Consider the following 27,071-nt stretch of genomic DNA (forward strand, 5'->3'; position numbering starts at 1 on the left):
AATGGAACCCCAGTGAGGCAATTCTTGTTTTCTTTCAAGGGCTCTGAAACAAAAAACACTGGTAAGACAACAGACTGTATGTTGAGGTACAGTAATAACTAAGGTAGGGGTTCCCTTCTGTCTTCAGAATACAACATTGGAAGAAGGCATAGTAGTAAAGAAAATGCTTTAGAAATAAATCAGTTTTATTAGAAAGAAATTTTAAACACGAAAGTTTAGAAACAAAATATTTATTTCCTTTAAGAACCATACATATTCGAAAAGGTGATGCCATACCTCTCAATTTAAAGAAAAAATTCATTTAAGATTGCGGGTTTTAAATATCAGTGAAGATATTCTCCAAACTGCCACCAGAGCCTGGCTTGATTGCTCTGAAGTAACAACACTTGAAAGCTCCTATTCTTTGAAACTAATTTAAACACATTGAATTGTTGAAAGATTAAAAACCACAGTCAGCTAATTACACTCTCTCTCATCTCTTATTCAGCAAATGAATCACTTTTCATTACCACTTAGCTGAAGTACATGAATTTCTGCCTAATTAGAAATGTTGTAGATGGAACATTAGCAAGAATGGAGCAGGTCAGGATATCTTTGCTGCTTCATTTTTAATTCCTAACAGCAGTCTGATAGGAAGGAATAGAGAAGTCATTAAATAATTTTAAATTATTTATAAAAATTACTTTGCCCAAATTATAATTATTTCTTCCCCAAACGGTCTCTAATGTCTAACATAATGAAAGAAAAAGCAGTTCAACATTGATTTTAATGAACATTTTAATGTTATGTATAACAGAACTATATTATGAATACAATGGAAACAAAGTTTTATCAATAAAAAAAATTTCAACACAAAGTGGGGAGGTAATAATTTGATGCCTATATTATAGTATTTATTTTAAAAAATATTCCCAGCTTAAGGGTGAAACAATTTTGCATTCCAAACTCTAGAATCATGATTTTCATGTGACCTTAATGCAGAATTACAGCAGGAAAACAATTTAATTAATTTCCTTTATTTGCCATTAAATCGATAAAATCTTTGACTGCTACAGGTCTCCTTTAATAATATATATATTTAACTCCTCTCTATTGGAACCATATTGCTAATGCCATATTATATACACTCAAAACCAAAACAATACTGTATAAAATCTAAAAGCCAACATTGTTGAGTTCTAACATTTATATTGAAGGTCTTAATGGATTTTTACCCTTTTCAAAAATTTTTTGAAGACACCAAAAAAAAAAATAAATATTTTTCTTTTTGACTGTTCCTGACTATTACACGGTGGCTACAGGGATAAACACAGAAGGAAGCCTTGCCAAGTTATCACTGCAAAGTGTAAATAATGACTGCTAAGAACAAATAAAAATACTGGAGGTTTGTTTTTTCTTTTCTTTTAAAGGAAACCATAGAGCAGTCCTGAAAAAAATATTTTTCCGAGTTCTGCACAGGATAATTATAGCAGAAGAAATGGGAAAAGTCCCATAGCTATCACCAATTGCTTAAAGAGGTTTTGTTACAATAAAAATTTGGATAGTATAATAGCAGTATTGCTGGAACATTAGCAAAAGTATATACATTCCAGTTACCTTTGATTTAGCCATAATCACATATGTATGCCTTTTTTGGACAAAAATATATATTTTTATAAAAAACTGATCATCCAACTTTAATGATTTCATATATGGACTCAAGAGTGGTAGTAAAAGGAACAGACCCAATTGTGACAAGGCAATTCAGGGACAGAAAAATCAAGTTCTTCAGGAAAAGAAAAGTATAAAATTAGAGATTCAAACACATTTATTCAGCCCTATTCTAGTATTCCCACATATTATGATATTAAAATGGGCTCCTCAATTTATAAAGGCTTTCAGTGGTCTCACTGCCCCATTTGTGGTCTAAGTCTCACTGGGAAAAATGATTCTGACTGCCTCATCTGAAGCGCCCTTGCCTGGCCATCTGAAATACTAGATATTTTGCTTTTATAAAACAACCTTTTTGGTTCTTAATGTAGGTTTATTTTAATTAATTGATGAAAGAAAGGGGAGTTTACTAGCATTTTCCATCCCAACATCACCTATCTGCACCACTAAAAATCCTTCATTCAATCTGCTCCTTTACAATCTCTTACTTGCTAAAGTTGGCGAAATTTGCAAAGGCATCTTGCTTGGGTTGCACAGTTCCAGAAGTCATGGCTAAGTTGGGCATGCCCATTCCCATTGTGCCTGTCAGGCCCATCCCAGCAGTTGACATCCCTATGTTCATGTTCATGCCCATCATGCTCTGGTTCATCATTGGACTATTTCCAAGAGGGGCCATTCCCATGGTGCCAGTCATCAAACTGGGCATGCTCATAGGCATGGGTCCCCCCATCAGAGGGTTAGTTTGGGGCCGGACAGGAAGCATGTTCGATGGAGAACTGAGGTTTACAGCTCCGAAACTTTGGGTCATCACATTCATAGGCTGTTGCATATCTAACAGCAGAAAAGAGACAAAAGAACTTTATCACACTGAATTCTTAGATTCACAGAGCAGAAAAATAATACAATCTTCCTGACCATCAATACTTGTAAGCTCCAATAAAATTACTTTATAGTGATTTTTTTACAAGAGAAGTCAATTAACTTGTATTGTTTACTCTTGAGAAATATTCAGTGGCTGTTAGCTCTGATTTCCCCAAGATGTAGAAACAGTAAGAGTGGGCTGGCAGAAAACATCAGGCAATTTAAAACCATTCCTATAAAATCTATTACTGAATCCGACCTAACAAGTTGTCAAGAGCTACTGTGTATCAAAAACCTTAAAAAGTTTATATCCTTTGACTCCCTCTATTTTTAGAACATTATATTAAGGGAAAAAAATCACAAGTAAAAAGATTTATACAAAACCATGGAGTTATTTATAATAGGAAAAAAGCTGGAAACAACTGAAATAACCAGCAAGAGAGGAAATGCACACTAATATGATGGATAACTATAAAGATCCAAAAATCACGCTTTCTTTTTTTTTTTTTTTTTGCGGTATGCAGGCCTCTCACTGTTGCGGCCTCTCCCGTTGCGGAGCACAGGCTCCGGACGCGCAGGCTCAGCGGCCATGGCTCACGGGCCTAGCTGCTCCGCGGCATGTGGGATCTTCCCGGACCGGGGCACGAACCCGCATCCCCTGCATCGGCAGGCGGACTCTCCATCACTGTGCCACCAGGGAAGCCCCATGCTTTCTTTCTTTAAGAATATTCAACACAGAAAAAACAATAATGTTGAATATGAACTGCAAGAAACAAAAATATAGACAGAATGATCTCAAGTATTAAAAATGTGGTTAGAAAAGATGGACTGTGAAGAAATATGAATTAATGGTGATTATCCCTGGATTATGGAGTTCAGATGATTTTTGTTTCTTGACATATCTGCCTATATTAAAAATTTTTTCTCAACAAATACTTTTATTTTAGTGATCAGGCTCCCAAAACTCACCACCATACAATAAATGTTAACATGTCAAGAGCAGAATACAAAGCAATTCAATGTGCCAGGAGGGATACCAGGTATTATGTGAAAACAATCTTAAGTGAATACACAGTTGCTTTCAGTACAGTTTTATTTCATGGCTTGAAGTAGTCCTGGCATAAGGGCAAAGGATTACAAATACACAAAGAAATGGGATGTCTTGCAGTAACTTACTCTGTTGTTGAATCATTGTATTGAGTGATGGCTGCTGGGGTTTGGAAGGCTGCATACCAGGTAGTAAGTTGTCTAGGCTGATGTTTACGCTGGGGTCAGACCATGTAGAGGGCAGGGTTTTGCTGACTGACTTCTGGACCATATCTGTATTCTGATTATAGAGAGGATTAGGCTTCTGCAGCACTGTGCTAACATTTTGCAAAGGCTGGAAAATAGAAAAATGCTCTAAAAATTAAGCATCTGCTCTATAAAGATTACCAGACGGCAATTTAATCATAGTAACTTGAAATATATACTAAACTTTGTAATAAACTCTTGAAACCAATAAGAACAACAAATGTTCTACATTAAGGTCTTCAATATCCTGAATCACCAGCTTCCCATAATATTCCTCTGAAGTCCAAATCATGTTTGGGGTGGGGAAAAAACATATGTACACTAACAGTTATCCTCCCATCACCCCAAGTCTAGAAGCCACAATCCTGGGGCAACTATTAACTTTGGGTTAGTACAACTTTAAGGAAATATACAAGTGGAAATTTATTTGTACAAAATGGAATTTGGGGTATGATTTCTCATGTTAAAAAAACAAAACCATCAAAACAGCAAATTACATTCCACATAACCTGACTGACATATCCCTGCTCCATGTATATTTCTATTGCCTAAAGCAAGCAACACTAGTGGAATTTGGTACAGTATGGACCAATACAGAAGAAAGGAGAAATTCAGGAAAAAGCAGCAGAGGTGCCTGGTAGTTACTACCAGAATAATTGTAACAAGGACAGAAAAAGGGAAATAAATACAAATAGGAAGAATAATTTAAAATGGACCAATGCAAAGACTCACAACACAGTTGCAATTAAGATTGAAAATTAGTAGATTGGCTTTATGCTTAGACCATATGAAAGAAACAGTGAACTGGCTTGAGTTTGTTCAGTTCAATTTAATGGTACTGGTATGGCTTTCATGTCCTTTTTCTTAATGTTAGGTCTAATATCTGTTATACAGATCAGTCACCTTTCTGCTTCTTTCTTCTCTTCCTTCATCCTAACACCCAAAATAGGAGATTCTACATATTAAAATGAATAATTAGCATCATAAACAAATATTCAGAATAGCCTGAGTCAAAAATAGCAAGTTTCTGATACAACTCAGACACATATATTCTGCACTTGTTTGAATTCTAAGCTAGTATTAGGTAATTTAGATTTAATTTTAAAAAGTGAATTTAAAAGTTCCTGTTTAGTTACTTTCCTTTATGAAAATAAGAGTTGAAAAAAGAGCCTATATAAACATTATATAATGTAGAGCAGGTCCAGAATAGGGAAGAACATTCATTATTTTAGAGAATAATTTTCTATATTAGCAATATATCTCTATTCCTTCTTCTTCTTGTTTTTTTTTTTTGTTTTTTTTTTTTGCGGTACGCAGGCCTCTCACTGTTGTGGCCTCTCCCATTGCGAAGCACAGGCTCCAGACGCGCAGGCTCGGCGGCCATGGCTCACGGGTCCAGCCGCTCCTTGGCATGTGGGATCTTCCCGGACTGGGGCACAAACCCGTGTCCCCTGCATCGGCAGGTGGACTCTCAACCGCTGCGCCACCAGGGAAGCCCCTCTTCTCTTGTTTTTAATGTCTTTAATTTTTTATTTTTAGGCCGTGCAGCACGCACACGGGATCTTGGTTCCCCAACCAGGAATCGAACCCACATGCCCTGCAGTGGAAACGCAGAGTCTTAACCACTGGGCCACCAGGGAACTCCTCTATTCCTTAATCTTAAAAACAATTTTTTAAACTATTAAATTCCAACTTGTTTATTAGTTCAATAAATTTTCAACAAATGCCTCCTCTGTGCAAGGCATCACACTTGGCTTTGCATGGACAGCAAGAAGAGTGAGAAGGCCTTGCCCTGGAGAACCCAAATGACTATTCCAGGGTAGGGACACAAGGTAAACGCAATGTACAAAAGTAATCTATGTGTCACTTGCTTATTTTTCTGTTTTATGCTAATCTGCCATTAGATAGTTAGAGCATCTCAAAGATTATGAATCACAGTTTCCAAGGGAGGCAGACAACTTACCTGTGATCTTGACACGGGCAAACCCAGACCTACAGTATTAGTGCTCATCATAGAGAAATTCATACTCTGGGAAGATGTCATTGTTGCCTGCGATGAGCCCATAAGATCAAATAGGTCTGAAGAATTTGAGGCAGCTGGAGGTGGGCCTAAAGCTGGTTGTGAGCTACTGACAAGCTCTACAGCTGGCTGTGAGGCACTGCTGAAGAGCTCACCACTGGCAGCAACAGGGCCTGACGGGGCTTGGTTGAAGGCACTCCAGTCACCAAAGTCTCCATTCCCACTTGCTGCTGTTACTGAGAAAGAAAAAAAGGGTAAGAAAGTTTCTGAAATCCACAGACAATCTTCCAACTGAAACAAATTAGAGCTGATCTGTGTCCATCCAGATTAACATCTGCAGGTACCATCTCCATCTGGACATTATTCTTTCTCATGAATATTCCACCAGTGTTAACAAGGTGGCAAAGAAAAAAAACTTCCACATATCAAGTAAAATCCATCTCTTGGCATTGGCAGGTCTGAGGTGACACAAAGAAATTACAGAAACTAAAACTTTCCTTCAACCTAAGTTTGCATATCAAATACGTTTCTAGCTAAACAAATATGAACTAGCCTGAGATCCCCCAAAAACAAGAAAAAAACCTCTAAACTGGTTAAACTCTTTGCTGGGAGCTCCAGAATCTTCATGCAAGGAGTAACTCAGTAAAATCAGACAGTTCAGCTCATTTTGTTCTATCATTATTTGGAAAGGTTCAAAGAGAAATCAGACTGTGATTTATACCATCTCATGTAAATAAAACCCCAAATTCATTAAAAAGAAAAACCCAAAAACTCAATAAAATTAAGACTAGGATTACTAAATTTCTGTAAGAAGTTCTCACCCATTTGGCCATGCTTCCACTGACAACACAAAGGCTACAGAGAGCCATGATATATAACCTTAGTACATTGTTTACTTCTAATGGGACTGTTCAATCTATTTAAGTAAAAAGTGGGGTATAGTCTTAAGAGGGGAACTCATGCTAATATTTAAAAAAAGAAACAAAACTATCACTATGCTTCAAAGTATAATTGTAACAAGTTTAAGATTTAATGCATAGAAAAGATTTAATGCATTTAATAATATAAAAATTAATAGGTTAGGGCTTCCCTGGTGGCGCAATGGTTGGGAGTCTGCCTGCAGATATGCGGGACGTGGGTTCGTGCCCCGGTCCGGGAAGATCCCACATGCCGTGGAGCGGCTGGGCCCCTGAGCCATGGCCGCTGAGCCTGCGTGTCCGGAGCCTGTGCTCCGCAACGGGAGAGGCCATGGCAGTGAGAGGCCCGTATACCGTGGAAAAAAAAAAAAAATTAATAGGTTAATTAATAGACTGAAATATTTAAGAGAACGGATTTTGTATTTTACTGGCTGTGTGACCTTACTGAACCTTCTCTGTGCCTTTGTATTTTTATTTTATTTAAAGGAGAGCTTTTATTTATTTATGTGGCCACACCGTGAGGCATGCGGGATCTTAGTTCCCCAACCAGGGATCGAACCCATGCCCCTGCAGTGGAAGCATGGAGTCTTACCCACTGGACTTCCAGAGAAGTCCCCCGTGCCATACTTTTTAAAAAATCTAAGTTGCGAAGACTGAATAACTTAATATATAGTAAGTGCCATTTGAGGTTTATTGTTACTTTGGATTAATTGTGAAAAGACAGAGGAGAGGCAAAGCATCACACTTTCTTTCCTTTAGGTATGCCATATAAAAGTATAAGTCAAGCTTCTATAAATTCTGCATACATAATACTATTTGGAACACAATAAATATAAAGGCAAGTGATACTTGCAAAAAATTTTTTTTAAACTAGGCTATACTAAGTAAACAAACCTTGCTTTAAGAAAGGGACAAACAGATAAATATGAATTAATGGAAGTTGAAAAAAGCAAAGGTGAAGAAAGAGCTACATATAAACTGTCATCTGAAAGCGAACAGTATGTAGCTCAAGTTAATTTCTTTGCACTATATGTTCACTTACAACTAGGTAATACATTTTGTCTAGCCTAAAAGGTAACCACCCACTATGATAATTGTGTCTCATTATGCTAAATATCAAGAGAACAATAACATTAAGTCTTTAAAATTATATGTTCTATTACCATTTTGTAATGTAAGCACCCTCAAAAGAGAAAATAATTCACTTAGAAACCCCAAGTTCTACCAACAATTTAATATAAGAACTGGGCTGATATTCATTACTTCCGGGTTTTGCTAAAATATGTCTTTGATCTTCTTTACAAAAAGACTGAATTAAGAGTTTTACAATTAGTTCTATGTATTAAACAATTTAAACTAATTTAAGGAAGACTGCTGGATAAAGGTAAACTTTATGCTGATTTTCTATCTGCTTGATCTAGAAAACAGAATAAGAATGGAAACTGGGGCAAAATGTGTTACCCCATCTGAAAACTTTATCTGAGATGATTAATCATGGGAGGAAGAGATTTCTAGTGAGGCATATATTGTTCAGCAATCATTAATCATTGTTGCAACAGTTTCAGCCCCTTGCGTAATGGTGATCAGGTTATGTTAATCACATAAGATGAAGAGATGTTATCACTTAGCAACATTAACATATTTGAATTATTTGCATAGTAGCCAACTTTATATACATAAAAACTTTGAGAATTACACAGGCAGTCTGTAAAATTAGGGCAATGTTCATTTTCCACTTTGATTTGCCTATAGCAAGGTATTAACCCTTACAAGGTATAACCACACTTCTAAAATGAAGCAGTTCATTACTCCACAATCCTGGTTTCTGGGAAATACTTGGAATTTACACAAGTGGTCCAAATAACCCAAATCACATTAAAACCTATGCGTCTTTCTTCCTAAATCCTCACTAACCTAAACTAGGCAGTACTAAATATAAATTTTAATCCAATTAATGGGGATAGATGACTCTACTTGAAATGAATAATAAAACTAATTCAGTTAAATATTTCCTCCTTGCCTCACCTCATGTTTATGATTTTTATAGCTAAATTTTTTATATTATCTCTCAAACTTCAGACTGACCAAATTTTATGGAAAAAAACATTAGAACCAACCCCTTTACAACCTAAAAGACACTTAATAATGAACTCAGACCCTATTCTACACGTCTCTACAGACGTTACTCTATCCTTATAAAGAACCATGACAAGTAGCATTATTCCCAATTTTAGAAAGGTGGAGGCTCAGAGGCTTTCATAAAGTTAAATAGCTACCAAAGTATATGGCAGAGGTAGTAAGATAAAAATATTAATAATAAGGGGGAAAAATACAAGCCCTTCACCTCAGTCCATTATGTTAAAGCCTATATTCTGCTTGGATGTTAGCTTTTTTTTTTGCCATTTTAAAAAAACTGAGGGTGTTAATTGACACATAACATTGTATTAGTTTCAGGTGGACAACATAATGATTTGATCTTTACAAATATTGTGAAATGATCACAACAAATCTAGAGTATTTTAAAATTTCTAATTTAACATGGAATGAGGAATTCTTTTTTGCCTGAGGTTCAACTGCTCACATTTAAGGATATGCCAAAATGAAATTCAGTTATTTTTCACAGAAATTCTTTTAAGATGTCTAAATTATAAAGAAATGAATTTTGGTAAGATGGTCTGCCCAACTCCAACGTCCCTGAATTTCATTCAAGAAAATCATATAAGCTAAACATAAACCATAATATTCTTGCTGCTAAAACGAGATTTATACTTATTCACACTCCCTACGCACCTACTCCCTGCCCCCCCCCGCCCCCCAAAATAAAACAAGAGTCACTTATGAGTGAGGGCAATTTTATTTAGGTGTACCTGAGTAGTCTGCAACCAGATTAATTTGTCTGGCACATTTAGGATACTGGCCCAATAAAGTACCTTTGTGAATAAATTCTTTGGGAATTGGGAATTATAAATACTACTACAAGTAGAAAATGGCCAAAAGAAGCAGATGGGGGTGGGGTGGTGAAGGGTTGTTTTGTTTTGGTAACATTTCCACTGCCCCTAGATTTCTGGCCAATCAAATCATATCGTACCTTGGGAAGGGAAATTGCTTGATGCAGCGGCTGAGCCAAAGTCAGCAAAGCCTCCAAATAAATCAGCTGATCCTCCTAGAAATTAAGTATGAGGAAAAAAAACTGTCAGAACCACAGCACAACTGATAGCACTTTTAGGAAGCCATTTTAGCACTGCACTCAAAAAATACCCAATACTAGAGCCCCAAGACCCATCATAACAGCTAGTTAGTTGATCCAGCTTTTCATGTCACCATGTTCCCTTTAAGCTACCACAGGACAGACTCTCTTACAGTATCCCTCAGTTCTATAACTAGTAATATAATAGATACTACAACTGTGGTTACAGTTACCCCTTACTCACATTTCACGAACATAATGTAGGCATGCAGTTTATCTGGCCAATTATGCTCTTTATAAGAATCTTCAATGGATGCTAAAACCTGGGTAAAATGTTGCTGGGTAATCAAATCATCACTCCACAGATTACAAATAAAAAGAGATTAAGCTACTTTTACAGTGCAGAAATCAGACAGATACCACCTTAAACAAGTGCTCAAACTTAATGTCACTAATAATCGGACAAAATAGCACTCATGGGTCTTCTAATATAAAGGGACTAAAAAAGAAATCATCACCCAAATTCTTCCCAAAAATATTTAACCTGACTCCAGTCATGAAGAATGAATCAGACAAATGCAAATTGAGGGACATTCTGCAAAACAGCTCTCAAGACTCTTCAGAAAATGTCATCATAAAAGAAAAAGACTAGGACCACTCCAGATTAAAGAAGCCTAAAGAAACATGGCAAGTAAATGAAATGGGTGATCCTTGACTGGACTCTGGATATTTAAGTAAGTGCTATACTGAAATGACGTAATTGAGACACCAGGGAAATGTGAATATGGTCTATTATACAACAGTACTGTTTTACTGTTAAATTCCCCAAGTATGATAATTATATTATGATTGTGAAGGAGAATGTCTTTGTTGTAAGGAGATATACGCTGAAGTATCTTAGGGGCAAAATGTCATGATGTTTGCAATTCTCTCAAACGGTGCACAATAAATAAACAAAACCAAAAAAGAACTAGAGAGAGACAAAGAAAATGTGACAAATTTTCTGCAGTTTGACTTTTTTTTAAATAAAAGGGGGAAAAAAAAACCCCCAAAAACCCTTGAAGTTGATCTGCATAGTAATCAGTTTTAATAGCTATAGGAAGAAAAATGAATGCAATGATTTACGTGGACTATTTTTTCCTATTGTTTACTTGCAAATATTTGCAAAATACTTGCATTTTTAATCCTTGAAAAAAAACCAGTAGCTTTTTGCTACTTCCAGACTGGTGTTTTTAAAGGTGTGAGATTCAAATCATAAGGCTGCAGATCAATCTGCATGCATAACATCACATTCTCATACAAATTTTCATTTGTAAACACTAAATAGGTACGAATATTTACTTTTATCTATAATTTGAACAGTAACATTGTTAAATTTTATATTCCACTTCTCCTCAATTCAGTTATCAATGAAACAGCAATAGTCAAAGGATCTAAAACCTTAAATAGTTGTCCTTATTTTTGTCCTTAAAGATTTCACCTCTTAAGAGTCACAACCTTAGAAATTTAGAGCGGCAGTTCAATTATAGTGCTTTTACTGTTATGTGAACATTATATAGGTTACATCACAGCTGCTTAGCCTGCAGTGCTTAGAAACTAGCCAGGTGGGACTGGAACATCTGGGCTGCACTCAAATACCACCAGGGACAGCTTCCAACATCTGGTGCCATTTCTGAATTGTCTTATCGCTGCAAGACATTCTGTCCCATCTGCTACACTCAACTGGGTTAATTAAACTAGAACCATCTCCCCTTCTTAATAAATAGCCAGCAGTAATAAAAGGAACAAATCAGTTTCTGACACAGGTGAACTTGGTATTTCTTTTTAATGCACATTTACTGTAGTCAACTATCAGCAGGCCTAACAAATTCCTTATTCCTTCACCTCATTACAGATGCACATATTCACATATATACTCACTCACCGTGAACTAACTTTCACCAAGGCCAAGGTTCTCTACTCCTAGCAACAACTACAGCTCATATGTCTGCTTTTGCTTTATCCAAAGGAAAATATCACAGTGATTTTTCTCTTCTTTAAAGGTACATATGTCATAATAAATGTGACAATAGGTACAAAAGATCAATGAGCTATATTTTTAAACTATATAAACAAGCACATATATTAATAAAATCTAGCAGGGAAATCAATGGTGTGAACAGTTGCTGCTTAATATTCATAAGTATGTCTTCTGTAATATTCCTTCATGTTAAAAATATTGATCAAAGTATACTGTTAGGTAACAGAATGATAGTTCATCTTTTATTATAACACTAAGGGATTTGAAAATAGGGGATTATTTTCATCTTCTTCATCCAAGCAGTGAATAAACATCAATATGTAATTTATTATGCCAAATGAGTTCGGAATTTTCAAATCTTATCCAGTCTGGGCTACAAAGAAAATTCATGCTGTGGAGTATAGCACTGAATACTGTGAATCACATCTTCAAACTGGGTGACATATTTTATTTTTGTCCTATCCTGAATTTAACATTTCAAATAATTATTTTGTTATTCTATTGCTCTACATTCTAACACCTAAGCTAAAATTATACTATGTTCATAACTTGTCTATAGCAAATATTATTCTTTCCATCCACACTACAGGGAGTTTAATTTCAAACATGACTAATTTAAGAACACTGGAGGTAAAAGAGTGGAAACGCACATAAGAATTTAACAAATAGAAGCCACCTTTCCTTGAAAAGGATTTAACTTTTCTCCATCTTCTGAAGTGCCACAGATTATACTTCTACTGTGTTTTACATAATGTGATCCTCAACTTTGGAAACTATCTCAGAAATTAAAAATCTCTTATTTCATTTAGGAAAAGTTTCTCCCTCCTAGGAGGGACTATCCAAACCTATATGCATGATGTTATTCATACCAATGCCTTAAATTTAACAGACATTTTCTATACTTAAGCATTTTTCCCAGATAACTTCTATCTAAGGGAATTTAAATAAGAGTCTACCAAAAATTGCTGCATGTGGAAGACTGCTAAATTTCACAATAAGAGCTATCCTTCAAGATTCCCACATGAGAGGTGTCATTATAAATGAACCATTTCCATCTGCCTTTTCAGGGAAGCAAGGAGGTTATTTACAATCACCAGCTGGGAACATGTATTTTCCAAAGCAACACTGTGAACAGGAAAAATATAGTTGAACTAGACAGTGCTTTAACTATAAATGGAAATATTCTTTAATGAAGAATTTAATCTAGATTACGTTATAAAAACTTTTGCACAAGTTCTAATAAATACAAAATTAATAGAAATGACAAAAAATTGTAAATATATGATGAACTAATATAAATAAGTTTTTAAAAAATCGATACGGATAAACAACCCCAATTTTAAAAAAAAGGACAAAGGACATGAATAGACAAGTTACAACTAGCAATATAAAACCATGAAAAGTTTCAAAGTCAGTCATCAAACACATGCAAAATAGAATGAAATATTATTTTCTCCTTACCAAAATGGAAGATTTTGAAAGATGCTACTTCACTACTTTATAACAGAGAGAAGTTTGGAAACAAATCAAAACCTAATGTCCAAAAAATAAGAGGCTGACTGGTCAAGTAAATTACAGCATACTTACATAATGTTAAGATTATAAAGCAATTAAAAGGTCTGTAAAATACCAACTATAATAAGGAAATGGTCATGAGATTTTAGATGAAAAAGAGTTTACAAAAAAATATAATAACAATAAAATCTTTATCTAGAAGCCTGAAAAAGATTTGCAACATAATAAATGCTTAATTTACAATGCTTGGTGTCAGTTTATTTATCTCTTGTAAAAATAAAATACAGTGTGTGTGAGTTGTGAAAAATAAATAAATAAATAAATGCTTAAATAAATATACTGACTGATTATATAGAAAATGTTTAAAGAAAGACTATTCACCAAAATTATTAATAGTTAACTTTATGCACCTAAGTTACGGTGAATTACTTTCCATAAAATTTCTAAAATGAGCACATACTACTTTTATATTAGTGAAAACAGAATATGGTAAAACATTTTATTCTTAGTAAACTTAGGTTAAACTAGAGACAACGCCCATGAAAATTCTAATATGTAAGTTGGGTTGTAATAACCAGTAACTTGGCTATAACAAGGTGGTTCACATCCATGTAAATATCCTCAACTAACTTTAGCGATAACGGAGTACAAGGCAACAGGTTCAAATGTAAATGTAATGAACATTTTGGATTTTATACACGTTAATCTTAAAAGATATTTTTTAACAACCAAAAAATCAAACGATATTGCAAGCCTTGTAAAGTCTTTATATTTTCTCTTCAACCTCATTCATTGTACTAGAAACAACTTATGTAGTAGTATGTTAATCAAGATCTAAATTCCTTAATTACAAAAGGGACAAAAGGAGACAACGAAAACTCTGAAGACGAGATATACTAAAAATGAAATGGAATGGTTCTTGGCATTATATTTGTAACTGGCTTATTTTCTAAATACATTATTATTCATTTAAAAAATGTTTACTTAGAAACATACTATGTATAAATGTCACCAAAATATCATTTGAGTACAGATTTTAAAAGAACATCACCAGAGTGGGACATTTATCATCAGAGTCTCAAGAAAATCTTGATGAATGGGTTTCACATGTGTACTTTTAAACTTGGTTGATATTCCACAATGATTTTATCACATATACTTCTGAAGATGCTAACAAAAAGGATGAAATAACACATAAAAAAAGAAAATCTGAGCATTTTCTCCAAGGAGACATTTATCTGGTGAATGGTACAGAAGCTGTATCTGCTTAGGTTTACAGTTCATGTCCATATTACTTGCATGACAGCAGTATTATACATATAGGCACATATCGGAAATGACACCCAAATGGCATACCAAATAGCAATGCTGATATGGTAGATTCTTAGACTTTCTTACATGTAGGTGCTAAAGATTTAACATCCAATTTTTTTTTCCACTGCTGAATTCAATTTAAAATATATTACTACTAAAATATTTAAATAGAAATTCATAGTAATGAAATTCATCTTACTGATTGGAGGGGGTTCTACACAAAGTGGTTAAACTGTTTCAAACAGGAGTGAACTTTAAAAAATAATTATGGGGACTTCCCTGGTGGCGCAGTGGTTAAGAATTCTCCTGCCAATGCAGGGGACACGGGTTCGAGCCCTGGTCCAGAAGGATCCCACATGCCACGGAGCAACTAAGCCCATGTGCCACAACTACTGAGCCTGCACTCTAGAGCCCACAAGCCACAACTACTGAGCCCTGTGCCACAACTGCTAAAGCCCACACGTCCAGAGTCCGTGTGCCCCGCAACAAGAGAAGCCACCTTAACGAGAATGCAACGAGAAGCCCGTACACCTCAACAAAAAGCAGCCCCCGCTCGTGGCAACAAGAGAAAGCCCGCGCGCAGCAACGAAGACCCAACGCAGCCAAAAAAAAAAAAAAAAAATTAATTAAAAAAAAAGAGTGACCGTAATAATAAACAGTGAACAATTAAAAAAAAATTATGATGTCAACCCATTTTCGGTTGGTTTTTAGAAATTATTAAGATAAAAACATTAAGGCAAGAAATATTCCAAATTTCATTCAGACTTTGTCTCAATTACTGTATTAATATTAATTACTACTTGTATTTAATTAGCCAATCTACTGCTTGCACTAGAGAAGAAAAACCACTCAAAGGTTTCTTGCCAAGCAAAGGAAGCATGCTGGTATTTAATAATTCTCTCTGTTCAAAGCAATCTGGCTAACACCAAGGAAAAAAGTTAGATTCACTCATCTGACCTTCCTAGTTAATTCTTCTCTGATTGCTCCATTAAAAATTTTCACAGATGCATGAAAAGGGCTCTTTAATATTTCATACCAGGAAATCCAAAATAGTTGATATTCTGTGACACTAAGTCTGTATTATATGACTACATGCTAACTACCAGTTAATACTACTATGAAAATCTTCAATGTACAAAAAGACAGCACATAAACTGTTAAACAACTAATGTAGTTGTTTGCAAACTTGGGCATGACAGTTCAATAGAGTTTAAGGAATAATTTTACGAAGTTACATTTACAGAAAAAAGGGACTGGGAACTGAAGAATCTCAGAAATTGGATTGAACCAGACACCCTAGTAAGTTCACACCTAGTCTAAGAATTAATTTTATGATAGTAGGCATGGACAGGGAGAAAATAACAGGAGACTTTAAATTAATCATATGTACTAAACTATCAGTGAGAAGTAATTTTCATCATAAACACTAATGTAAATTTTAAAACAATTCAGTTTTGAAAAATTATTACACACAACTAGAAACAACAGATTTACTTTGACATTATTTCTATGGCAATCTCGCCAGTTACATTTTAATGTGAAATGAACTTTAAACATAAGTTTTATTTCTTAAGCTGTTTTGACTTGCAGTACAGTTTATTACGACTCCATAATCATCAAATGCAACCTAAAATAATCAATTTTCTTGAAAACAATTTATAGGGAATTACTCAAAACAATCTAGCACATACTGGACATCAAACTGAAGAAACCATTAATCTTCTCTGTGAGAAAATCTTGGTAAATGGACTATTCTTTTGCTGCAGCCCTTTTTAAAATATGTCACACTTTCACAGAATGCCCCTTTCCTCCAAAGCACTCTGTATGTTTGTAACTAGGTAACTATTTGTGACTCTTTGGTTAATGATTACTTCCTCCACTTGACCTTACCGTGAGGGCAAGAACTGTTTTACTAAGCATTATACTGCAAGCACCCAGGCCAGTGTCTGGTTCGATAAATGTTTAGTGAATAAATGAATGAAAAGTTTAAATGAACTCTAGGCGTGGGTAGTTTGACAGCCAGAATTAAGATTTATGGAAAGACAGTGAAATGGGCAGAGAAGTCCATTTTGCTTATAGAAAAAGCAAAGGGACCCCAAATACTCAGTGCTAAAGAAATTGAGAGAGATTACTGAATTACCAGTCAAATATTTAAGTGCTCACCTTCCTTATTTAAGGCAATTAAACACTTCCTCCCAAATAATGCTCAAAGTGAATTAATTTCACATTAAAAATAAATCTAATGCAAAAAATTTTTTTTTTAAATTTTCATTCCATCTTTTATTTGCCATTAAAAAAAATTACTCTGAAACCAAGAATACTATTGATAAAAAGAAAAAGCCAATATGGAAGCTTACCTGTTGATTGGCTGGTGCCATCAAACAGATCAACAAGGTCACCTGATGACTTACTGCTAGGCACTGAAGTCTGAAAACACACACAGAACTAAATAAGCTTAGAAAACATATTTCTACTATTTTTTTTAAAAAAATCTGCTCTACTCATCTTTAATTCCCAACTGAGACACAAATACCTGTAATTATCTTAATAAAGGTAGATTTCCTTTTCTGAAAAAAGAGAAGTGACCTTGAATCCTTATGGAGAGATAGTATTTTTAAATGCCTACCATTGTAAAAGTCCCTAACATCCACACTCCTCTTTTCCCTAACTCACTTCTTTTCGGAGATCAGACAAGATTAGGCATGTCCACTACTCCTGGGTTACTTTCTCATTTCTTACTGCATTTCACTCTGAAAAAACATACCTTCCAGATCCCACTCAAATGTTAACACAGAATCACTTGCGAAGCATTAAAGAAATATATACGCCCAGCTCCATGACAACATACTGAATCATAATTGCCCAGGTTGGGATCTTGGTCTGTACAGTCTTAGAAAGCTCCTTTAAGTAATTCCAATGCATAAGAAGGTATGAGATCTACTGGACTGGAGGCCAACATCCTATCTAGCTCCTATCTAGCTCAGGTCAGTATAATTCTATGTTGGTCTGATATACCTTGACATCTGTTTTATATTTAGTTCCCAAACTAAACTGTGGGGCTGGAGTTGTAATATGATTTTTCTCCTATACATAGTTCTAAGCACCCTAATGCATAGGTCCTCAATGTTCAATACATACATGTTAAATTAGAACAGAAGTGCTAGGCAACAGGAAAACACTGTAAATTCCTAGGCATGTTAATTTGAGCTTTGAAGATTAAAACACTATATACTGTGGTTCAAAAAGGCCTTGAGGTTGAAAGAGATCTGAAGCAGCTGAGTAACTTGCTGAGAACTTCAGAGTTCTATGCATTTTTTTTGGTAATAAAAACAAAGTCAAAAAGCTTACACTATAAATTTAAAGTATTTATGGCAGGGACATACATTCAGGCTGTACTACATATTGATACTTAAAATTCTTTTAAGATATAAAAGTCTCAGTTTACCGTTAAAAAAAATTATACAGGTTGGATGATTTTCCCCATGCAACCATAAATGAACTCTTCATATAACAGCCATCATGTATTATTTGGGTTTTAATTATGACTATCTACCAGATCTTAGACAGTCATCAGTAAGCAACTGTATCCACAGCAGGGGAAAACTAAGACCACAAGGAAATAACACATCCATTTCCCCCTTTTAACTACAACTAAAGTTGAGTTGTAATTTTGAGGTTTTCCTCAAAACTAAAAAGAGCACAATATGGGTGAAATTATACACCAGAAGATATGTGGGAAAACTTGACACAGTTCTTGACACTAAGTAGGACTAGCTTTATTTTTAGAGTCACCTGCAATTTGCAAGATACATTAGAAAAATATTTTCCCTAGCTTTCAGCTACATTTGATGCAAAGATATAAGCTGGGTGAATACTAGTGGGGGGAGAGTAACAAAACAACTATTGAGGCTTTCAGGGCAAACCTCCCTCTTAGGCAGATTTCTGTCCAAAAGACTAGCTTGCAGCCAGGTATCTATCAATCAGGTGGATTTCATTTCTGTGCGGAATAAAAAGTGAAGACAGTTACAAGAATTAGTGCTGCTACTAATCAATACTGACCACAGGGCAAATAAACCTCCTTTTCAGAGGAACGATCTCTGTATTAAACAAGACCAGTTCCGCTATATAACTACTTGTCATATATACAAGTGGTCATTTCTTACAATTTCCAAATACTACCATGTTTTCCTTAGTGAATCTCACACTTGGTACCAGTGGTGGTGTCTAGAAGGAAACAGATGCACTACATTCTGATTCACAGCCTTTCCCAAATGAACCAAGAGTGTTATTACTATTTTCATAGAAAGTACATAGATAATCATTCAGCAATTGGACAGGTTTCTTCCTCCAAAGAGATTTCTTATTATTAATGACTAATACATGCCAGATGATCTATAATTAATATGATTACCTAGAAATGCCTGAGACTACTAATGCAGTAATTCTAAAAGTAATTTATAAGAATAAAACTGTGTATAATGTGTAAACTCGTGCCATTCCCACCTTAACTGAAGACTGAGGTGTATGAGCTGAAGCATTCTGATCTGGACTTGCTTTGTCCCCTGTGTAATGTGCTGCTGCTCCAAGATCAATGGTTTTGGAAGGATTTGCTGTGCGCTTGTGTCTTGTGGTGGTGGTCTCTGTGGCCTGTGTGATATGGATATGTTTTGTCGTCACAGTCTCCTCTTCATCTTTGAATTCACCTTTGGGAGATCTGCCTCTTCTTGCTTTCTTTTCCTCATCACTGTCACTAAAAGATATTAAAAAAGAAGGAAAATAATAAGACTAGGGATTACTTTAAAATGGAGCCCTCAGTGATTTGAGCTAAAGAATTTCAAATGCAGTAACTCCAAAATTCCATACTTTGACTATTTGACAGGGATCAAGAGAATGTTATCTAAGCTATCTGAATAATCATATGTATGCACTGGGGAGCGGAAGTGGGAACCCATCAAATTCCCCAGGTAAGTCTAAAATACTGCTACAAAAAAGTATTTACATAAATGTGTACAAATAAAAAAGCCTGAAATAATTCAAATGCTTATTTATTATAGATTTAAAGCTTAATTAAAAAATAAAATAGCAGGGTTATTCTCATATCAGAATCAACTGATTAGAGTCTAGGAGCTCAAATAGCTGCATTTGATAACCATTTTCTTGAAATGGACTGTGCAACAACTACAGTTCCATTTATATAACATGATTCTGTCACTGACTCTCATATACTAATACAAATATATAATAAAATACTATAATTTCGATGGATATCTTTTAAATATTATCCTATCTGCATTCAAATGATTAAACTCTCATCTGTAAATGCAGAAAAATGAGGTAATGCACTTTACAAGAACTGTGCTCTATTTTACTATATAGAATCGCGAGATCAAACTTCCACAAAACTAAGAAAACTGCTTTACAGAAAATTTAAATATATTTAAAATATTTTAAAAGAATTCCTTTTCAGGCACATTCAAAGATTTTTTCTTCTTCTTAACATGTGAAAGGAAAAAAATACAGAACGAGTAAAAGAACTGTGTTTTTCATATGCCCCAAATTAAATATGTCAGTACTAGTGTGCTCTCCAGTAATGACGCATTGGGGTTTTTTTTCTGGTGCAAGTAGGACAGAGAGAGAAATTGCCTGAAATACGTTCCATTACCTATTATTTCTTAATTTCAGAGTAGGTGGTTTAAATTATAAATATTCTGAAGTAAAATACTTAAAATTCTCCTTAAACCTATGACTATTATTACTGATCAATTTAACTCGGACTAATCTAAAGCAATTTCTACTTAAATATAAATCAATTTGGAACCTGTATAAATCAAGAATCAAGAAGAATGGCTTCCCACACTGAGCAAAGGGGTTAAATGTATTTTTATCTATAAACATTTTAGGGAATCTACAAGTTCTGATCAAGTGTTCAAAACCCCTTGTCACTTACTAATTTCTCAGCAACAAATGACCTAAAAATTACCACCATCAGTCCTATATCTAAGACTGAAACTTCTTACCTTTCTGATGTCCAGTTTGATTATAGTGCAAGGTAATTTCTTTACAAGGTGAGAATATAAACCTTACTAGCACACAATGAAATGAAAGCTTCAGATATGATCAGTGTTCAAGAATTCCTGAATCTAATAATGAGCTATTAAGTCTAAAATTCTGATACCATGCCAGATAGGTCCCATGCAACTTTGTCTAAAAATCTATTCTTCTCTCACATATACTCCAAGATGTAAGTCCCTGGTTTGCTCTTTAGTTACTAAAACAAATAACATACACTACATTTTCACTCTTTTAAACCTGAATATATAAAAGATTTAGGAACTCTAGCAGATCCTGTCTTAGAGGCAAATGTAGAAAAGAAAAAATCAAGGAAGAAACAAAAAAAAAGAATAGGAAGACAAAGCAAGTAAAGAAAAATTGTGGGTGGAGGGCAAAGAAGAGAAAACAAAACAAGAAGGTACATAGTTAGATTTCTAACCAGCCTACCTACCTGATTCCCATACTTCTTCAGGAAATAGCAACAGAATATGTGGCCACTATGTTTTCTAAGTCAAACCAAAAGTGTGAACACAAAGGCCACAAGAACATTAAAGAGGGAAAAACAGCACAGAGTATTTGAGGTAGGCATCGTTTTCCATAGTTTAGTTATTTATTATTACCATATGCATACACCTTCAGTATAAAAGAGCTAGAAATATAGTTGTAAAATATATTCAAAGTATTAAAAATAAATTCTGGTTCTTCAAAGGTCATATTCCAGAAACAGACAGGAATTCCACAGATTTAATAAATATGGAAACGTAATGAGAAGGCACTAAAATATTTTAGAATCTGAATAGTTTCAAAATTATTATTTTTATTTCTTTTTAATGACCCCTAAATCTGAACTGTTAAGATTTTTTTATAAGAGAAAAAGAGATGGTACTTAGTTACAAGAACTCACTTGAAGTTTTGGTTGCATCTCTGCGTTACTTTAGGCAAGTTCCACACAGCCTGACTGGGCTTCAGTTCTTACTCCCCAAAAATAATGGTAAAATCCTTGCTCTAGACTATCTAATAGAGATACAGTGAGGCACAAATGACAAAGATCTTATAAAACTTGCTTTGCAAATTAAGTGCTACATATATTGCCCTTATAACTGGCAGAAAAACTAGTTAATAGCTATATTGGTAGGTAAGAAAAAGTGAATGCTAAAAGGTTCCTAGTACTGTTCTATGTAAAACTAAATACAAATACCCCACCATTAGAAAATGTAATCTATGAAAATATAGGTCATACTCGAAAACATTTTAGTCCAAATATCCATCTGGAGTTTTTTTTTTCTGGTATAAACTGACACAGAATCTTAATGAAATGTCACAGGAAGAATTTTCAAACCCCTAACTTTTGTTTAAATCTAATAAAATAATAAACTTCATTATCCCTCAGCAATACCTTAGATCCCTGGATCATCAGATGCCCAATTGCAAAATAAGCTATCAAAGTTCTTACTGGGAAAAAAAATTCCAATAAATGGCCTGAATAAACATACAGGAAATGTGATCAATTTTAGAAATAAATGGACACAGACAAGGAAAGTGTGTCAATACTAAATGCAAATGTCTGACACAGCATCTTATAAACAGCTGCACTGTATATATGTGTGTGTAAATACACACACACACACACACACTATATATATATGTATAAATCAGCAGCAAATATACTAAAAATGGAACAATACAGTGAAAATTCGCATGACCTGGGAATTCCCTGGCGGTCCAGTGGTTAGGACTTGGCACTTTCACTGCCATGGTCTCGGTTCAATCCCTCGTCAGGGAACTAGATTAGCCTGCCCCCCATGCAAGGCTGACATGCAAATTCATGAATTTTTCCATATTTTTGCACAAGGCATTTTTAGGGGAGTGAAACTACTCTGTATGGTTCTGTAATGGTGGATACTATGCATTTGTCAACTATACAACACAGTAAACCCTAATGCAAACTGAAGAGTTTAGTTAATAATATTGGTTATCAATTGTTAATAAATGTACCACACTAATGCAAGATGTTAATAACAGGAGAAACCGTGTGTGTGTGCATGCATTCTTGCACTCGGAGAGGTGGGGTTATGCAGCAACTCCCTGTACTTTATGCACAATTTTTCTGTGAAGCTAAAATTGCTCTAAAATATAAATTAAAGAAACAAACAAATAAAGCTGAATTTCAGATAATGCCAACACCCAAAACAAATAAAAAAACCCAAGACCCAGCTGTGTCAATTTAGTTCCCTTTCCAAGAGACCCAGGAGACAAAGTGTTAATAATACCTGCATCTTTCTGGAGAGTCTTCTCTATCTTTCCTCCGGAACTTGCTGATGGTGTCGTCAATTGTGCTTCCAATTTTATCACTCAGTTCACCTAATTTATCACTGAATGGAAAAGCACTCTTGCTTTTATCCCAGTCCTCATCCCATTTTGATTTAGGCTCAGGATCATATCGTTCACCTATATAAAGCATTAAAAAAAGAAGCAACTCTAAGGACATTAAATTCAAAAGGTGTCTATAGTCCTTATTTCTGAAACTTTTCCTCATAATAAAATAGTTTTCAAAGGAAAACAGAAAGCTCCCACAGTGCTGAATCAACACAACTGCAGCAAGGCACAGCATGTAGTGCCAGTCATTAAGTGGCAGGAATGCAGATTCAAAAGCTTTTGTTTATGAAAACTAACACAACCTTAATGCACAGCACAGCATATCAGGAAGTTCTTAAGGGCTGCTGAAAGGAGTAGAGGAAAACACAAAAACCAACACGAGCTATATAAGCAAAAGAGAAATGGAAATCTTTTGTTTTCACAAAAGTCACTTAATGCATTATATTTCATTCCCATTTCTTAATGGTTTTTCAATTATTAGAAAAGCACTGGACAGCAACAATCTCTTACAAAACACAAACTACAGGAAACACTACTCTGAATGCTACATATCCCAATATACTGTAAAGACTCATAACTGTCATTCTTTACCATCAAACTAGAAAAATAAATGTAATTCATGGCATGGGAAAGCATCCTTCAATTATTTTAAAAAGAAAAGAATATTCTAACTACCAAAAACTATACAGACTAGAATCATGAAATATGCTCAAGCAGTTCAGAACAGTGATGATCTATTCAAACACCAAGTCCAAACATTATGCTGGGACTGGCAAAACCTAGGGAGCCTCTGTGTGAATTTGATAATGGAGATAGTAGATCACTGGCAGTGAAAACAAGCCCCAAAATGTCAAGATTTGTTTTAGTCCTTGACTTTGAGGGCCTAAAGAAGAGACAGGAATTACAGGCGCTAAATGGACCCTTTTCCATTTTCATGTCCAAACTCAACAAAAGAGGCAAGAGTACAAGGTGCAGAAAAATCACGCGTGGTTAAAAAGAAGACCGAAAATTAAGGCAGGGTGCGGAGAAAAAGGAAGACCAATGAGAAACAGCAAAATAATCAAAAGGTGGATAACTGAGCTTTTGTTTAAACTTTGGTTAACAAGTTCTGATGGCATACATGCCCTTTGGAGATCGAACAAAACCATTTTGCTGAATTACTCAGTAAAACTGCAAAGCCAAAATTTTCTGTGAGAGTTTGAGGATTTAAAAATATGTCTACTAAATCTGAAAGTGACCACCAACTTAAAGAGAACATGAAAAAAATGTTTTCTAGACAAAATTTAAGCCAGGATGGTATTATAAAAATGAATGGCTCTCCAACAATGTATATGTACACTTCAATAACAATGTGATGAACTAGACTTTGAAAAGAAACAAATTTACAGGATAAATGAAAGCAGGTGAAAACTAAATTAGCACGGTGGACATCATACTAAATGAGTGCCAGAGATACTGGATATTGGCAAAACATTATCTAATGTCAAAATAAAAAGCATGTAAAATAGTTAAAGTTGATTAAGTCTCTGAATAATATATATAACATTAAAAATAATTTATAAAAGGCGGCAATGCACAGGACATTCAACTCTATCTCTAATGCAGATGATGTAATTAGTTCACTCTAAGTCTAAAAACTTATTCAATTGTCTAAATTTATCTAATTATATATTGTGCTGATTAAAAAAAGGACTACTAGCAAGTAGAATGAGGAAAGGAGTGGCGAACAGCTCTTTCTACTCAAAAACACATTAAACTGCTAAAGCTACTTAGAAAAATCTAAAGAATAAAATATTTACTTGGGTAAATAATTGAAAGACTTCTTACTCCCCTAAACAAATAAAAACTCCAAAACATATTTATGTGATTTATTTAAGAGAAACATTTTTGCCCAATTCAAGAACTGACTTAAATGTGATATGGGACATTAAAAAAAGGAATTTTTCTGCTGTTAGAAACATTAACCAATTAAGTGCAGTATTTTTAATTTGAGGGCAAGAAAGCAGAGGAGAAAAGGAGCGAAGACATTTTATAGATACTCGCAAGGTAAGAAATAGAACATTTTTACACAGTTACAATGAAGGAGTTACTAGATCTCAGTATAATTCAAATATAAACAAACTTAGATATGGTTGGGGGGCAGTTAGAGATCCCCAATATGCAGCTGCTAAGTATACGTGGCACTGGCCTGTCTGTGTATATACAAAATGACAAGGGACTGTCAGTGTTCAGAGAAGACAGAACGAGTCCAAAGGAACATGAAAGAGAGTTCTTATTTTCTGTATCTGCTTCAAGCACCTGCCTAGTGATCTATTTTAGGAAAGCCATATTATTACATTAAAAATAAACATGAGAGATGAATGTTCTAGCTGTTCTTAAATATGTTAGGAACAATACAGTGTAGGCCTAGATGAAAAACTGATGGTATTGTCAGTTACCTTTTTCTACATCAAATTAACGCAGTGCTTAATTAAGGGAACAGACTCAGGATGGACTAAACTGTAGCTCTATTTTTGGCCAAAAATAGAACTAAACTGGTTTTGAATTAGGAGGATGAATCTCTTCATCAAAACTTTTTTTTTAATGCTCTACATGGTAAGTTACAGAAATCCTTTTTTTTCTTAGAATGGGAACCCCAAGAGGAAAGGGCATATATCTATTTTATTCTCTGTATGTCAACTCAAAGTTTCGTCATTCAATAATGCTTAATGGTTAAAATCATATTCTTGAAACACAAAAGTAAAAAATAGAAAGATTCCTAAGATCCACAGGAGCCAAAATAAGTATTACATATATCTCAGTATTGTATGTATTCAAAATAGCATTTTTGTCTCCTGTATTTCAATGATTCTTAAAATACACCCAAGAAGCTAAACTGATGCTTAGGTGCCAGTCTGTCTTTGATACTCACTGTATCTGAATCCTCCAACACTGTCTGAGGAAACCCCAACATATTTGTCTTTGTTCTTCTTTGCTTTCTTTCGCTCTTCACGAAGCCTGTCATCATCCTGGGCAAATTCAACCAATTCTTTCACCTTCTGGCGAATATTTATACCTTGATCCTTGCCATGCTCATCTGTGAGGATGGTAAGGGAGAAACAAAACCTTAAGAATTCAGTTAATATGTATCAAACTCTTTAACACACACAAAAAAGACATGAAAATTTCGACACAAGAAACCAACTTCAATATTTTAAAGTGAATAAGAAGAGGCAAATTGTGTTACTGAATTTTGTCATTTCCTCATCAAATCCTAAGTCTTGAGATGCAATTTTGGCTTATAAGAGTGCAAAGATGAACTAAAAAGGACCACAGATAACAGTTCTCTGCAAAATCAATTAAAGATCCACTAAAAAGGATTACTAACAATAACCATACAAAATGGACTAATATCCAAAAATGTTTTCTTTTTCTATGGTATTTTAACAAAACAAAACAAAACGTACATTTTAATGACTGAAAAGCACCCAAACGCCTTCGTCTCCCCAATACAAGTTTGGAAACACTAATTACCAGGATTTAGTGTAGCTGAAAAACTGAATTTTTAAAATGCTTTCAACTGGGGTATGCTACAAAATGAAATGTGGTTCATTCTGTATCCGCTTTCACATTCAAAACACACTCTGGCCTTGCTGCCTTTGCACAGTAAATATTATTTGGTGGGAGGAAAAAAAACCCCCAGCTTCAAACAGATGTGTGTGTTTTGGAGCTCTAACCTTTTCTTCCCATATGATTAAAGCTATTCCTTTATGGACACCACAGGGGACCAGTCTCCAGTGCATATTTTAATATAAACCCGAACACTCATGTTGTGTTGGTTCTGTTGTTATTAGCCAGTATTTTCTGCAAGTTCTTGTCTTCACTAAT

The 27,071-nt window shown here is 34.7% G+C and overlaps 1 protein-coding gene and 1 pseudogene across 5 annotated transcripts in view; one reads left to right on the forward strand and one right to left on the reverse strand.

The window, feature by feature from the left end:
* Nucleotides 1-214: 214 nt before the first annotated feature.
* CLINT1 (clathrin interactor 1) overlaps nucleotides 215-27,071 on the reverse strand; it is a 65,891-nt gene continuing 39,034 nt past the window's right edge. For 3 of the 5 annotated variants that reach the window (XM_019924833.3, XM_019924831.3, XM_073802757.1), the window contains 8 exons: nucleotides 26,116-26,280; nucleotides 23,099-23,276; nucleotides 19,281-19,527; nucleotides 17,135-17,204; nucleotides 9,830-9,904; nucleotides 5,768-6,060; nucleotides 3,688-3,892; nucleotides 215-2,481 (listed from right to left, as the gene is read on the reverse strand). In XM_019924833.3, coding sequence (XP_019780392.1) covers nucleotides 2,135-2,481; nucleotides 3,688-3,892; nucleotides 5,768-6,060; nucleotides 9,830-9,904; nucleotides 17,135-17,204; nucleotides 19,281-19,527; nucleotides 23,099-23,276; nucleotides 26,116-26,280 — 1,580 coding nt within the window. In that variant the 3' untranslated portion in view covers nucleotides 215-2,134. The remainder of the gene's footprint in view (nucleotides 2,482-3,687; nucleotides 3,893-5,767; nucleotides 6,061-9,829; nucleotides 9,905-17,134; nucleotides 17,205-19,280; nucleotides 19,528-23,098; nucleotides 23,277-26,115; nucleotides 26,281-27,071) is intronic. The other 2 variants (XM_019924832.3, XM_019924834.3) reach the window with 2 other exon arrangements.
* LOC117312001 (U6 spliceosomal RNA) lies at nucleotides 22,472-22,673 on the forward strand (annotated as a pseudogene).

This window comes from Tursiops truncatus, chromosome 3 (genome assembly GCF_011762595.2).
Source record: "Tursiops truncatus isolate mTurTru1 chromosome 3, mTurTru1.mat.Y, whole genome shotgun sequence".
NCBI classification, from domain to species: Eukaryota; Metazoa; Chordata; class Mammalia; order Artiodactyla; family Delphinidae; genus Tursiops; species Tursiops truncatus.